Source organism: Oryctolagus cuniculus, chromosome 16 (assembly GCF_964237555.1).
Source record: "Oryctolagus cuniculus chromosome 16, mOryCun1.1, whole genome shotgun sequence".
NCBI lineage: Eukaryota > Metazoa > Chordata > Mammalia > Lagomorpha > Leporidae > Oryctolagus > Oryctolagus cuniculus.
In genome coordinates this window covers 58,274,713-58,290,772 of record NC_091447.1, presented here as the reverse complement: position 1 = coordinate 58,290,772, position 16,060 = coordinate 58,274,713, and the positions used below count along the sequence as shown (strand labels likewise).

General features: G+C 61.4%; 1 protein-coding gene across 2 annotated transcripts; it reads left to right on the top strand.

Annotated features, from left to right (window-relative positions):
- The first annotated feature begins 1,178 nt into the window (after window positions 1-1,178).
- C2CD4C (C2 calcium dependent domain containing 4C) lies at window positions 1,179-5,876 on the top strand. Of its 2 annotated transcripts, none has more exons than XM_070058433.1 (2): window positions 1,179-3,231; window positions 3,540-5,876. In XM_070058433.1, the coding sequence occupies exon 2, from the start codon at window positions 3,554-3,556 to the stop codon at window positions 4,805-4,807; it is 1,254 nt and encodes a 417-aa protein (XP_069914534.1). In that variant the 5' UTR covers window positions 1,179-3,231; window positions 3,540-3,553; the 3' UTR covers window positions 4,808-5,876. The 2 variants fall into 2 exon arrangements, with proteins under 2 accessions (XP_069914534.1, XP_069914535.1); XM_070058434.1 differs by having other exon boundaries at window positions 1,179-3,301.
- Window positions 5,877-16,060: the final 10,184 nt, after the last annotated feature.

Here is a 16,060-nt window from a genome sequence, read left to right as displayed (position 1 = left end):
CTTCCTTCCATTTATTTTATCTGAAAGGCAGACTGACTGGAAGAAACAGAGAAATCTTCCATCCGCTGGTTCACTCCCCAGATGGCTGAAATGGCCAGGGCAGGTCCAGACGGAAGTCAGGAGCCGGGAACTCCATCCAGTCTCCCACGTGGGTGCAGGGACCCAAGCGCTCAGGCCAACAGCTTCTGCTTCCCCAGGCGCATTAGCAGGGCGCTGGATGGAAAGCAGAGCGGCTGCGACTTGAACCGGTGCCCATATGGGATTATGGGATGCCGGCATCACAGGCAGCAGCTTAAGTCACTTCCCCACAGCCCCCCCCACCCCGCCCCTCCCCCGTGCCTTCCACAGGCTTCGATCCCACTCAGGTACATCTGTCAGAGGAGCGTTTTAATGCTGTATCACTCACTGGCCCATCTATCCATCCAGCTACCCACCTTTTATCCATCCACCCATCACCCCCCAGCCCACTGTCCATCCACCTGTCTACCTGTCCACCCATCCATCCACTTACCTGTCCGTCTACCCATCTGTCCATCCACGTACCCGTCCATCCATCCACGCATCTATCCGCCTGTCCGTCCATCCATCCACGCATCTATCCGCCTGTCCGTCCCTCCATCCACCCACCTCCCTGCCTGTCCATCCCTCCATGCGACCACGGCCCCTGTGGCCATCCACCCATCCCTCCACCTACTCACCTGCCCATCTACTCAGTGTCATGCACCCGCCTGCTGCCTCTACCCAACACCTCTAACCTGCCTGCTGAGCAACAGCTGCTGGGCAGCAGGGCTGCAGCAGTGGCCAAGCCAGACATGGTCTTGGGGACAGCACTAATGGTAGGGTGACAGCCGTGCAAGCAGTCATACAAGAGGGTGTCTGGGGGTGTGGCCAGAGGACGAGGTGGGGGCCCTGGTGTGCGGGAGCCCGGCGGCGTGTGGAGCGCAAGGCACGCAGGGGGCACAGGGCAGGGGTGCAGGGCAGTGCTGAGGCCGGACGTGGCGCCGGCGGCCGCTCCACGGTCTTTTCAGCCCGGGGTGGGCATTAGTCACGAGAGGAGCTGCCCAAGCAGGAAGTGTGCTGCTGGGGACAGGACGGCGATGGGGAGGGCAGGGAGGCGGCCCTGGGATCCAGACCTCCCTCCAACATCATCCCGGGCCCCGCCCGGGCCTGGCCCCTACTGGCCTGGCACCCACAGGGACCATCGCTGGGAGCTCTGGCTGCGCACCCTGCAGACGAGGGCGCGCAGGCTGCGAGTGTGGGGACAGCTGCGGCCACACCCCCGGGAGGGGCAGAGCTGGGTCCATTCTGCTGTCCACACTGGCCGAGCTGGGGTTCCCTGAGCGTGACGGGAGCCAGGCAGCAGGACGCCAGAGGCCTGGCTCCTGCTGCTTTCTGTCTTCAATCATTCGGTCGACAAACGCTTCCTGCCCCAACCTTGCCTCGGGTGAGAGGTGGGGGAGACCCGGGTTCAAATCTGACGCGTGGATTGGTCGCGCAGCCTGGAGGGGCTGTGCTGGCACTGTGGCCGGGCAGAGTGAGTGCAGCCCGCGGCGCCAGCCTCTGCTGGCACTGAGCCAGGCGGTGGCGATGCCCCTAGGCCTCCGCTGCCTGACCTGGGCTCGAGACAGGGAAGCTCCAGGCTGCTCTGCTGGGAGCTTGTGATGCCGGTCACAGAACTACCTCCTCGCCTGCTCGGAGCTGTGTTCAGTCTCTGCCGCCTCCCTGCTCTGCCGGAGGCCTCTGGGCACAGCAGAGGGCTAGGCCCACCTCTGGGCAGCACCTGTGTCGCGGGTGGACGACGAGGGCCACAGCCTGCCGATGCCAGCGGGCCAGTGGGCCACTCTGACCTCCTTCCAGGAAGGCCGCAGCCGGGATTCCCCCACCCTCACCCCCACCCCCGCCAGGTGGGAGGGAGGCAGACAGCTTTGTTGACCAGTAGTGGCTCCTGTCTCCCCGGGACAATGCAGAGCAAACCGGCTGGGAGGGTCGGGCCTGGTGGCCGCCCCAGGAGGCCCACAGGGCCCTGATGGGGCTGAGGGGCAGCGCTGGTGGGCCCAGGGCCCGGGGCTCCTCTTCCTTGTCTGCACAGTGCCCTGCTGACCCCTTGCCCTGATGCTGTTGTGCAGGGGCCGCCAAGGAGACTGAGGCACAGAGAGGTGTAGACGCTGCCTGAAGGCGCCCAGCAGGGAGTGGACCCTGACAAAGCAGCTCTAGGAGCCGGCTGGGAGGAGCCAGTCTCTCCGCTGCCCGCCTGACTTTGGTGGGCCCCCACCGGGCTGCTTTGCCACCAGCAGAGCTGGCACTGGGGTGCGCGCTGCTCCAGGGGCCGGCTTCCGCCGTGGGGTTTACCTGCCTGTCTCTGGTAGTATTTAGTGCACCCGGCTGGGCCTGGAGTCATGCTGGGACTGTTCACGCCCCTTGCGCCCCTAGCAGGGGCCATGGCCCTCAGCGGAGGGTGTCGCTGGCCAGAACTGACACAGGCTTTGTGTCAGCCTCCCGACGGGTGTCCACGGTGGGGCTCCTCAGGGTTTGCTGGGTGAGGCCTCTGGGGGCATCCTGTTTCCCACCCCCACCGCTCTGACCCACAGCTCGGCTCTGACACTGCACCCCCCACCCCTCGCCTCTCTGTGCAGCCCCCGCCCACCCTAGGTGTGGTCACTGTGGCCGGGGACATCAGTGATGTCAGAAAGTCTTGGGCTCCTGCCTGCTCCAAGTTGGCCAGTGACACTGGCCTCCAACAGAGGCTGGGGACGGAGGCGGTAGGAGCCCTGCCCCTTCCTCACTTCTGTGACTCACCTGGGCCCCTCTCTGCTGTCCTTCCTCCCGCTGGACGCCGGGTGTCTACCCACAGCAAGTAGGCGCTCAGTCCACGGCTGCGCTGAGGGCGCAGGCGGCAGCCACCCGGCTCTGGCGGGGAGAAGACGGCCGCCCACATCCTGGGGTGACCGCCGGACGCCGAGCCCCGAGCCCATCATCGCCCCGGCCCTCCGCGAGCTGCCGGGCCCCCTGCTCGCGTCTCCGCTCGGTCCTCCAGGCTCCGCCCTGCGACCCCCGGGGGCGCGCGGGCGCGCGGCCGTACTAGGAGGAATACGGCGCGCGGCGGCGGCGGGGCTGGGCGGCTTTGCGCTGAGCCCGGAGCCCGACTGCGCCGCGGCGGCCGCCTGGAAGCCGGACCGGCCCCCGCGCGCCCGCAGCGGAGCCCCAGCCTCCGGCCGACGCCCTCTTGGGCAGGTGAGCCCCGGAACCGCGCCGCGCGCTCCGGCCCAGCTCGGAGCCCAGACCCCGCTGGGAGCATCCACAGGTGGGGGGAGCTCAGGGCGGGACTGAGGCGCCCGCGGCGGCCGCTGCTCGGGTCCTCCCCGGGGCTGGCCCTCTGGGGGCGTGTGCGGGCGACCCCCAGTGTCCGGCGGGGACCGCGCCCCCCCCCCCCAACCCCGGTCCCTGGCTGGGCGCTAGGAAGTTGAGCGCGGTCAGGAGGGGAGGGGGGTGGAGGGCGCTGGCCGGGCCTGGGGCCCCTGACCGCTTGCCTCTCTCCGCAGACGCTGCCGCCCCCATGAGGAAAACCAACCTGTGGTTCCTGGAGCGACTGCGGGGCTCCGGGGAGAACGGGGCTGCGCGGGGCGCTGGCGGGGAGGCCGGGGACCGGGCCTCCAGGGGGCCCCTGTACAGCAACGTGCTGACCCCCGACAAGATCCCCGACTTCTTCATTCCCCCTAAGCTGCCCTCGGGCCCCCCGGAGGCCGAAGGGCAGGCGGAGCCGGGCCCGGCCGCGTCGGAGCAGAGCCCGGCCTCGGCCGCGCCGCGCCGCGCCCCTCGGAGCCCCCGGCTGCCGGCCAAGCTGGCGGCCGAGAGCAGGAGCCTGCTGAAGGCGGCCACGCGGCACGTTATCCAGATCGAGAGCGCAGAGGACTGGCCGGCCGAGGAGGCCGCGGGCGCCGGCGCGGAGTCCCTGCCCTCCGTCCCCAAGGCGCAAACGTCCTACGGCGTCGCCGCGCTGGCCGAGAGCCCGCACACGCGGCGCAAGGAGTCCCTGTTCCACAGCGAGCACGGTGCCCTGGCCCAGGTGGGCTCCCCTGGGGCCGGCCGCCGCCGGGCGGGCGCCCAGGCCAACGGCGGTGCCGGGGGCCCCGGGGAGGCCGGGGGCGCCCTCGCCAGTCCCGGCCGCTACTTCAGCGGCGGGGAGAGCGACACGGGGTCCTCGGCCGAGTCGTCCCCGTTCGGGTCCCCATTGTTGTCACGCTCCGTGTCGCTGCTGAAGGGCTTCGCCCAGGACGGCCAGGCCAAGGTCAGCCAGCTCCGGCACTCGGTCGGGCGCCACGGCTCCCTGTCGGCGGAGGACAGCACGCCGGACACCAGCCCTGGCGTCCGGCGGCGCCTGACCCGCCGCGCCGCGCAGGAACCCGGCCCAGAGTCCGGCGCGGCGCCGCGCGCAGAGCGCACCGTGCGGCTGGGCGCTCGGGGCAGCGTGCGCCTGCTGGCCGAGTACGAGGCAGCCCAGGCCCGGCTGCGGGTGCGCCTGCTGGCCGCCGAGGGCCTCTACGACCACCTGTGTGACGCCCGCAGCATCAACTGCTGCGTGGGGCTGTGCCTGGTGCCGGGCAAGCTGCAGAAGCAGCGTAGCACCATCGTCAAGAACAGCCGCCACCCCATCTTCAACGAGGACTTCTTCTTCGACGGCCTGGGCCCGGCCAGCGTCCGCAAGCTGGCGCTCAGGGTCAAGGTGGTCAACAAGGGGGGCAGCCTCAAGCGAGACACGCTGCTGGGCGAGGAGGAGCTGCCCCTGACGGCCCTGCTGCCGGTCCTGTGAGAGCGGGCGCAGGCGCCGCGGGCTGGGGTCCGGCCGGGGCTGCCTGCAGGCTCTGGCTGCGTCTGTGGGATGGCCCCCTCTGGCCTTTGCTGGGCAGAAAGCCCCTGTGTCCCCTCCAGAGCGGTTCCTAGGGGCCCCGGGCAAGGCAGGGCCACACACAGGGAGGTCACTGGTTCTGCGTCTCTCTTTCCTGTGGCCCTGTCCCCAGCCTCTCTGCCACCAGGAGGAGCTGGGCGTAGGCATCTGTCCCCAGCTTGCGGTGACCACAGACCTAGACCCAGGTTTGCCCACTAAGCCCCCTCCCCAGGCCGGGTTGACACTGGGCTTTGGGGGTGAGAGGGGTCGGGGAACTGCCCAACCTTGCCCCCGAGGGCACCTGGTGCAGGGCCATGTGGAGCAGGCGGAGGACTGGCCGGGAGCCAGCGTTGGGGTCTCCAGACCACTGTGCCACTGCCTTCTGGCCCTGGAGCCTGTGTGCCAGTCCTGCCGGGGTGCCTGGAGCCCTGGCCACTGCCTGGGGGTGCCAGAGAGTGGCTTCCCACCTTTGGGCCCGTGCCCCCTTCCCTTAGGCCGGCCCACCGTCTGTGGGCTGGGCTGCTCCCGCTGGTGGAGGGTGGGGTCACTAGGGGCCTCTGGTGGGGCCGCTGCAGGGTCCTACTGCTGTGCTGGCTGTGTGGCTCCGTGAGTGTTTGATGGAACTCCAGAGCGGAGCAGGCTGCCCGCCAGCCGAGCACGGCGTTCCTCCCTGCTCACTTTCCCCTCCACAACTTGTTCCTCCGAGTGGACTCCCGGGGGTGTCCCCAGGATTGCGGGGGAGCCCGTCTGTGGCCTTTGCCACCCCCAGCCCACAAGACACGCCTGCGACCCTAGGCTTTGCACGGGGCCTGGGCTGCCGGCCGCGGGCCCTGCACGAGCTCTGACCTCTGCTCTCCCGGGGCGGGGACACCCCCGTTTTATAGCCCGTTTGGTATCTTTGTGTTTGGAGTTGACGTGGTGAACCTTGAAGGCACCTCTCCCTCCGTGTTTGTTTATAAACGCTGTTTTTAGTGCAATAAAGGTGTCTCTGGAATGCGGGGGTGGAGCCACTTGCTTCGCTGTCCAGGAGCCGGGGCTGTCCTCGGAGAGGCGCTTTTCCGGGTTCTCCTGCTCTCTGTGCGGTCCGGGACACAGGTGGGCAGGGAGACCCCAGGGCCACCAGTGTACCAAGCGGGTTTGTGCCCCATCTGCACAGCAGCCACGGAGTGGGAGCCGGGAGGTCCCCACGGGCCGCAGGGCAGTGAGCGGCCGGTGGGACCGAGGGTGGGGCCGGCCCTCACCAGCCAGGAGACAGGTGCTGGGTCTGCCCCTCCTGCGCTTGCCCAGCGGGGCAGCCCTCAGACCAGGCAGGGGCCGGGGCCTCCCCTGCCCTGTCGCCCCACCTGGAGCCTTGGGAGGCCTGGGTTCCCCGGGGGCAGGGGGAGGCCTCAGAGGTTGGCTGGGGTGGCACCTCCTCCGGGAAGCTTCCTCTCCCGTGTGCTGGCCTGTGACCACCACAGACACTCGTCTGTCTCCAACCCCAGGGAGCCCGGAAGCCCCCTGCCCAATGCTGCTGAGCCCTGGGAGGGCCAGGCGGGCAGGCACAGAGCAGCCCTGAATGGGATTTGGGGTCCTCTGCTTGCACCCCACTCTTCCCACAAGGAAACAGCTGGCTTGCTGCAGGAGGCGTGGCCTTGGCTGCACCTGTTCCTGGCTTCCTCCTCCCGAGCCCCTGCGCAGGGCCCACCTGACAAACATGGACCTAAAGGTGCAAGGGTCCCGGGGCACACAAGGCGTGTGCTGGCCTTGAGTTGGTGACAATGAGCTGGGTCCCCTCAAATCAGAGCCCCTCAGGGCAGGCGTGACCCCTTCTGTCCCTCCACAGGCCTGACCCCCCAAGAACCCCCAGGACAGGTGCTGGCTCCCCCTTCAGACCCTGTCCCCCCAGGAGCCCCCAGGACAGGTGCTGGCTCCCCCTTCAGACCCTGTCCCCCCAGGAGCCCCCAGGACAGGTGCTGCCTCCCCTCTCAGACCCTGCACCCCAGGAGCCCCCAGGACAGGTGCTGCCTCCTCCCTCAGACCCTGTCCCCAGGAACCCCCAGGACAGGTGCTGCCTCCTCCCTCAGACCCTGTCCCCAGGAGCCCCCAGGACAGGTACTGCCTCCCCCCTCAGACCCTGTCCCCAGGAACCCCCAGGACAGGTGCTGCCTCCCCCTCAGACCCTGTCCCTCAGAAACCCCCAGGACAGGTGCTGCCTCCCCCTCAGACCCTGTCCCTCAGAAACCCCCAGGACAGGTGCTGCCTCCCCCTCAGACCCTGTCCCCTAGAAACCCCCAGGACAGGTGCCGCCTCCCCCTCAGACCCTGTCCCCCAGGAGCCCCCAGGACAGGTGTTGCCTCCCCCCTCAGACCCTGCAGGACTGGGCTGTCTTCTCTCCTCTCCCCATGGGGCCCCGACCAGGAGCCTTTGTGGAGTTGGGGTCTGGCGCAGCCTCCAGATGAGCCGCAGATGAGCCATGCTAACGAGGCCTGGTTGGGTCCCAGGATGTGTTGCCAGGGCAACCAGGCGCCGTCTCGACTGTTCTCACCAGCGGCTCATCCCTGGGCTGCCTGTGTGCACGTGCGTGCATGCGTGTTTGCATCATGTGTACATGTGTGTGCATAGAACTGCATGCGAGTAGGTGCATGTCAGTGTGAGCATGTAACCATGAGAATGCATCCATGCACACGTGGCTGGGTGTGCATTGTATGTTGCCTGGTGTATGCACATGTGTGTTTACAGGTCTGTGGGGGCGTGTGCACCCATGTGTCACTGTGTGTCCCTGTGCCTGCCCTTGCTGGCCCTCCTGCACCCAGGGAGCACCCAGGGGCCCCAGCAGGACGGTCCTCCTCCTCCAGTGCCCTCCTTGCCCCGCCAGGTCCTTGCGCACCCTGCCTTCCTGTCTGGGCCCCGCCGCCTCCCCACCCCTCCTCGGGGGGGCCCTGTGCGTTCCCTGTGAGGGGTCCCGGAGAGAGAATCCAGTGTTTGCGCCACAGCAGCCCAGCTGGGGTCTGTGCAAGGAGGAAGGCAGTGTGTGCTGTCCTTGCAGCCTGGCCACCGCCCCGAGCCTCTGAGCCGTGGCCATCAGGGTCCCTGACTTGGTGCAGATCACAGCAGGGGCCCCAGGGAACACGTGTGGGTCCAGCCGTGCCCTTCTGAGGCCCACGTGGTCCTTTCTCTGCCAGGCCATGGAGGCCCACGTCTCCAGTGGGAAGGAGAAGCAGGGCTGCCCTGGGCACCCCGGCTGGCAGGTGCAGGGCAGGTGCAGGTGCAGGGCAGGTGCAGGTGTGGGGCAGGTGCAGGTGTGGGGCAGGTGCAGGTGTAGGGCAGGTGCAGGTGTGGGGCAGGTGCAGGTGTGGGTGCAGGGCAGGTGCAGGTGTGGGGCAGGTGCAGGTGTGGGGCAGGTGCAGGTGCGGGGCAGGTGCAGGTGTGGGTGCAGGGCAGGTGCAGGTGTGGGGCAGGTGCAGGTGTAGGGCAGGTGCAGGTGTGGGGCAGGTGCAGGTGTGGGTGCAGGGCAGGTGCAGGTGTGGGGCAGGTGCAGGTGTGGGGCAGGTGCAGGTGCGGGGCAGGTGCAGGTGTGGGGCAGGTGCAGGTGCAGGTGTGGGGCAGGTGCAGGTGTGGGGCAGGTGCAGGTGTGGGGCAGGTGCGGGTGCAGGTGTGGGGCAGGTGCAGGTGCAGGTGTGGGGCAGGTGCAGGTGTGGGGCAGGTGTGTGGCAGGTGCAGGTGCAGGTGTGTGGCAGGTGCAGGTGCAGGTGCGGGTGCGGGTGCGGGTGTGGGGCAGGCAAGTAGCGGATAAGACTGCGCTGGGGCTGAGGCTGGTGCAGGCTGCGGCCGGCTGGGGAGACCCTAGCGGAAGGGGGACCCCCACGGACGTGGGAGCAGGACCTGACTAAGGCGGGGAGGCAGGGAGGGGACAGGGCAGGCTGCGAGTCCAGCCCTGACCGAGGGTCTCACCCGTCCACATCTGAACCCTTGCAATCACCTGCTGCCCCGATCCCGCTGGCTCCCAGCCCCCACCCCACCCTGTCCACCACCCGCCTGCCTCCAAGCAGCTGCACCCCAGGTGCAGGAGGAGCTTGTTGGGGTCCCGGGCCAGCAGGGTGGCCTGCAGCCTGCACCAGCCCCTCCCTCCAGCGGGAAGCCCCTCCTGTGGGCTTCAGTGAAGCTTTTGTTTTCTTCGGGCTCCTTTCCGTGTGGGAGGGGGGAGCTGTGTGGGGCTGGCTCAGCAGAGAGAAGGGGGCGCCCGGGCCTCCTGCAGCCACCAAAGCTGCAGCCCCGGCCCCTAGGTGGGGGGTCACGGCCTCGTCTCTGGGTTTGGGGAGGCAGAGGTGCGGAGCACAGAGTGACCGGCCCTGAGCCCCCAGGAGGACCGGCCCCTGCACCTGCACCTGTACCCACACACGGGTCTCCATCCCCTGCCAGCCCTGGGCTTTGCTCCTGTGTGTGACATGGTCCTCTCCAGCACAAATGGCACTCGATCCTGGTGCCCTGGGGGCCTGCTGGGGCTGGGGGAGCCGAGCTGTCCCCGTGTGCGGACAGTCCCACCTGGCCCTCTCTCCACTCCTAGCTGGAGCCTGGCTGTGCTGCAAGGAGCCCAGGACTGGGGGAGGGGCCGGTGTCCCCACAGATGCCCCTAGCTGGACCTCCCACCAGGCGAGGGAGGCCCCAGCCGCCTCCTGGACGGTCAAAGGGTCATCCATTCTCTCTGCCCAGCACACACCTGCCCAAGATCTGTCACTGTCTCTCTCTGCCCAGCACACACCTGCCCAGGGCCTGTCTCTCACTCTGCCCAGCACACACCTGCCCAGGGCCTGTCACTGTCTCTCTCTGCCCAGCACACACCTGCCCAGGGCCTGTCCCTCACTCTGCCCAGCACACACCCGCCGAGGGCCTGTCACTGTCTCTCTCTGCCCAGCACACACCCGCCCAGGACAGGGTCTGTGGTTGGATCCTGACCCCCCTGCCGTCTGGCAACGTGGGTGCACCGCGCCCACAAGACCCCTGAAGCCAGGTCAGGCTTGCTCACGCCTGCCAGAGCTGGGAATGCACACACCTAGAATGGGCACAGAAAAGACTAGTGACACGCAGCTCACACACAACACGCAGCTCACACACAACACGCAGATCACACACATCACGCTCCTCACCCACAACACGCAGCTCACACACAACACGCAGATCACACACATCACGCAGCTCACACACAACACGCTCCTCACCCACAACATGCTCCTGACACACAACACACTCCTCACCCACAACCCACGATTCACCCACAACACGATCCTCACCCACAACACGCTCCTCACTCACAACACACTCCTCACCCACAACACACTCCTCACACACAACACGCTCCTCACTCACAACACGATCCTCACACACAACACACTCCTCACACACAACACACTCCTCACACACAACACGCTCCTCACTCACAACACACTCCTCACTCACAACACACTCCTCACACACCACACTCCTCACTCACAACACACTCCTCACCCACAACACGCTCCTCACCCACAACACACTCCTCACACACAACACACTCCTCACCCACAACACACTCCTCACTCACAACACACTCCTCACTCACAACACACTCCTCACACACAACACACTCCTCACTCACAACACACTCCTCACACACAACACACTCCTCACCCACAACACGATCCTCACACACAACACACTCCTCACTCACAACACACTCCTCACACACAACACGCTCCTCACACACAACACGCTCCTCACACACAACACACTCCTCACACACAACACGCTCCTCACCCACAACACACTCCTCACACACTACACACTCCTAACCTACAACACACTCCTCACACACAACACGCTCCTCACTCACAACACACTCCTCACCCACAACACGCTCCTCACCCACAACACACTCCTCACACACAACACACTCCTCACCCACAACACACTCCTCACACACAACACACTCCTCACCCACAACACGATCCTCACACACAACACACTCCTCACTCACAACACACTCCTCACACACAACACGATCCTCACTCACAACACACTCCTCACCCACAACACACTCCTCACACACAACACACTCCTCACCCACAACACACTCCTCACACACAACACACTCCTCACCCACAACACGATCCTCACACACAACACACTCCTCACACACAACACACTCCTCACACACAACACGATCCTCACTCACAACATGCTCCTCACACACAACGCACTCCTCACTCACAACACACTCCTCACACACAACACACTCCTCACACACAACACGCTCCTCACACACAACACACTCCTCACTCACAACACACTCCTCACACACAACACACTCCTCACACACAACACGCTCCTCACTCACAACACACTCCTCACCCACAACACACTCCTCACACACAACACGCTCCTCACACACAACACGCTCCTCACACACAACACGCTCCTCACACACAACACACTCCTCACTCACAACACACTCCTCACACACAACACACTCCTCACACACAACACGCTCCTCACACACAACACACTCCTCACTCACAACACACTCCTCACACACAACACGCTCCTCACACACAACACGATCCTCACTCACAACACACTCCTCACACACAACACGCTCCTCACTCACAACACACTCCTCACACACAACACACTCCTCACACACAACACGCTCCTCACTCACAACACGCTCCTCACACACAACACGCTCCTCACACACAACACGCTCCTCACCCACAACACACTCCTCACCCAGAACACGCTCCTCACTCACAACACACTCCTCACACACAACACGCTCCTCACTCACAACACACTCCTCACCCACAACACACTCCTCACACACAACACGCTCCTCACTCACAACACACTCCTCACACACAACACACTCCTCACACACAACACACTCCTCACACACAACACACTCCTCACCCACAACACACTCCTCACACACAACACACTCCTCACTCACAACACACTCCTCACACACAACACACTCCTCACCCACAACACACTCCTCACACACAACACACTCCTCACCCACAACACACTCCTCACCCACAACACACTCCTCACACACAACACACTCCTCACACACAACACACTCCTCACAACACACTCCTCACCCACAACACACTCCTCACACACAACACACTCCTCACACACAACACGATCCTCACCCACAACACACTCCTCACTCACAACACGATCCTCACACACAACACACTCCTCACCCACAACACACTCCTCACACACAACACACTCCTCACCCACAACACACTCCTCACCCACAACACACTCCTCACCCACAATACACAGCTCACCCCCCACATACTCCTCACCCACAACACACTCCTTGTGGGGAGCAATTCGGACTATACTGTTACTGGAATTAAGATTTATTCTATGCATCTGCTCTCCCACAATATGGCGCTGGGAGAGAAGTAAACAGCTTCTACCCAGCTGCCTCTCACCAACTTGACAAGCTGCAGGAGCTGCTCCTGATTGGAGGAGAGCGGCGTGCTCGGCGTGTGGGCAGCCGAGTTGGGATTGGTGGAGAGGACTATATAGGAGGAGAGAGACGGCATGGTGGTGTGGGTTGGTTGGAGAGTGCGTTGGAGAGTTCGCGGGGAAGTTCGTTACTTCGTTCTTTCTCATTTCTCTCTACTCATTCTTGCTTTGGGAGTTTGCTGTTTACTTATTCTTACTTTACTATAGAAAGGACTTGTAAAAAAAGGGAACAACAAGCGCCCGGTCCGGTGCGGCTCCTCCGCGTGCGGAGGAGCAGCAAGTGGTGCCGTGACTCGGATAGGAAACCTAGGAGGGAAAGACCGGGAAGAAGTGGGAAATTACTGGAGAGAGAGACTAGCAAAGAGCCTAGGGGAAGGCCGGACGGAAAGAGTGCCGGTGAAAAGCTAGTCAGAACCTAGGAAAAAAGCCGCGGGGGAAGAAAATTAGAAGCTAGGAAGGAGGTATTAACTGGGAACGTCTGGGAGACTCAGTCTTCCATTACGCTCACTGCTCCAACATGTCACAGACGGTACAGACAATGGAGTTCTTTGGCTACTCTTTGCCCACTGGCTACCTCTTCCTCCTCCTGGGCACCATCCTCTGTTTCTCCCTAAAGATCATTTATGGGCTAAATATGGTTTCTCTCTCTCTCTCTTCCTACTCCCCACCTCGTCGCAGCTTTTCCTCTAAGCAAGGGAAACGAGGGGGGAGGAAAATTCATGCATTCGTAAGAGCAATCGTAGAGACGTCCCCCTGGTTTCCACAGCAGTGGAGGCAGGTGGGACGGAAAATGCGCGAGGCTGGGGAACCGATAGAAGTGCTGAAGCTGTGGCAACTCGTTGATCAGGTGCTTCAGAACCCCACGGAAGGGATCGAGTTGTTGCTTAATGAGGGGAGTGAAATGCAGGAAGAATTATGGCAGGGCAGCCAGGCGAGCAACTATTGTAACGAACAAGTGAGAAGAAAATCAAAGAAGGATTTAGAGAGCCAGGAAGCTTATGGGGGGGAGAAGGAAGCTGAGGAGGGAACCTCGCCCCCAAGAGAGATGCCTGGCCATACAAGGCTGGCAAATTCAACCATAAAGGATGAATCACCACCCCGGTATCGCCCATTGGTACTACCAAAGTTTCCTCCTGTAAAGAAAAGCCCCTTTTTTCCCCATGAGATTGAAGAAGAGTGGGAGGAAGAAGGAGTGATGGAGGGAGTAGGTATGCAGGAGGAGCTAGAAAGGCCAAGAACCGAAAACAAGCAAAGGGGAGCTGTTTATAGAAAACCTGCTTGGGAGCAGTACCAGGAACCAGGCCAGGTGTTTCCTGTAATTCAGGATCCACAGGGAAACAGGGGATGGACGCCTCTTGACCATAAATTACTTAAAGAGTTGCAGCAATCAGTACAATTGTATGGGCCCCATGCAAGTTACACTCAGGCAATCCTTGATAACATCGGGCAGCAAGGCCTAATACCTGAGGATTGGAGAAACTTAGTAAAGGCGGTGTTAGGCGGGGGTGACTTCCTCTTGTGGCTAGCTGCCTATAAAGAATTTGCGCGAGAATATTCAAAGCAGAACTATCAAACAGGGAATCAAGCATGGGATGAGGAAATGTTAAATGGAGAAGGGCGATTTGCCAGTCCCGATGAGCAGGCCCGATTACCAACAGCTGTCCTCTTACAGGTGCGAGAAATAGTAAGGAGAGCCTGGAAGGTGATACCCAGAAAAGGAGAAGTAAGACACAGCCTAACTAAGATAGTACAGGGCCCTACTGAGCCTTACGCTGATTTCGTGAACCGATTAATGGAAGCAGCAGGAAACATTTTCGAAACCGTGGAAGAAGCAATGCCCTTAGTCAAAAGATTGGCGTATGAGCAGGCCAATAAAACATGTCGGGAAGCTCTTAGACCATGGCAGCATAAGGACATCCCTACCTTTTTGAAAATCTGTAGGGATGTCATGGATGATGTAGTTTCTGGATCACATGCTGCAGTAGCAGTAACCCGACAATTTAGACAGAACATGAGGGGACGTATATGCTTTAAATGTGGTCGAGAAGGGCATCTAATGAGAGAATGTAGGGCCAGATTTCCAGCCCGAGATCGGCAGGGCATAGAGAACTCGAGAAGACCAGGCCTTTGCCCACGCTGTAGAAGAGGAAATCATTGGGTCAGTGAATGTTACTTTAAAATAAACAGCGCAGGCAATCCCCAGAGGATGCCAAATGAGCCGGGCCCCATAAGAAGATCAGGTGTATATGGTCAACAGCAAAAAAACGGAATGTGGGCCCCTGCACCCCGGGGCCAAAACAATCGGTGGGTGCCACGGTCCCAAAACCAAATATTTACCGCGCAGAGTTACGAGCCACCGAATATTCGGTACTGACACCTCAAATGGGGCCACAAGCCATAGAGGTGAGGGCAGAAACAATTTCAGCGGAGCATAACGGACTTGGAATAATCGTAGGAAAAGAAACAAATGCTTTGAGAGGCCTAATGGTCATCACCGGAGTCATTCAATTACCTTGTGATAAGTTAAAAGTGCTAATACAATCTACAAAGGGTATTATTCAAATCAAACCAGAAGAACCTGTGGCTCAAATACTGATCATGATTGGAGCGCAGGATGTTAATGGACCCCAAGGGGAGAAATTTGCAGCCTTGTCCCTATCTCTAGCAGATCGACCTCTGTGGACCTTAACCATTAGAGGAAAGTCAATTCAGGGCCTGCTAGACACAGGTGCGGATGTAAGTATAATTTCGGAAAATGATTGGCCGAAGTCATGGCCCCTTCAGCCAGGAGATAATACTTTAGTAGGCCTAGGTGCGGCCATGACACCATCAAGGAGTGCTCAGGTGCTTCATTGGCAGGATCAAGAAGGGAACAAGGGAAATGTGCAACCTTATGTTAGTGCACTCCCCATCACATTATGGGGAAGAGACATTTTAGAACAATTGGGACTGACGTTAACAAATGAGGATCAATTGGAGAGTTCTACAGGACGGCGTATTATGTATAAAAAGGGATATCAGGAGAGAGGATTAGGCTCCAGAGAAGGCAGAAGGGACCTAGCCCAGCCCATAGGCGATTTTAAAAGACAGGACACGGGTTTTTCGTGGGGGCCACTGAGATGCAGCCGCTGCCATTGTCATGGCTGGACAACAAGCCAAAGTGGATACCACAGTGGCCCCTTACCCAGGAAAAGTTGGCTGCGGTAAATGATATAGTATCACAACAATTAGAGGCAGGCCATTTGCAACCATCAACCTCCCCATGGAATACGCCAATATTCGTGATAAAGAAAAAATCAGGGAAATACCGGTTGTTGCATGATTTACGGGCTGTTAATCAGCAGATGCAACCCATGGGGGCATTGCAACCCGGACTCCCGGTTCCTACTATGATCCCAAAGCATTGGCCACTAATAGTACTCGATCTAAAGGACTGCTTTTTTAGCATACCTCTACATGAACAAGACACTCAGAGGTTTGCTTTCACCGTACCTTCCATTAATCATCAAGGTCCCGACAAAAGATATGAATGGAAGGTGCTTCCCCAAGGAATGACTAACAGTCCTGCCATATGCCAGCTATATGTTGACCAGGCAGTAGAGCCGGTTCGACAACAGTGCCCAAAAGTACAAATTTTACACTACATGGATGACTTGTTAATAACGGCTGAAAGTA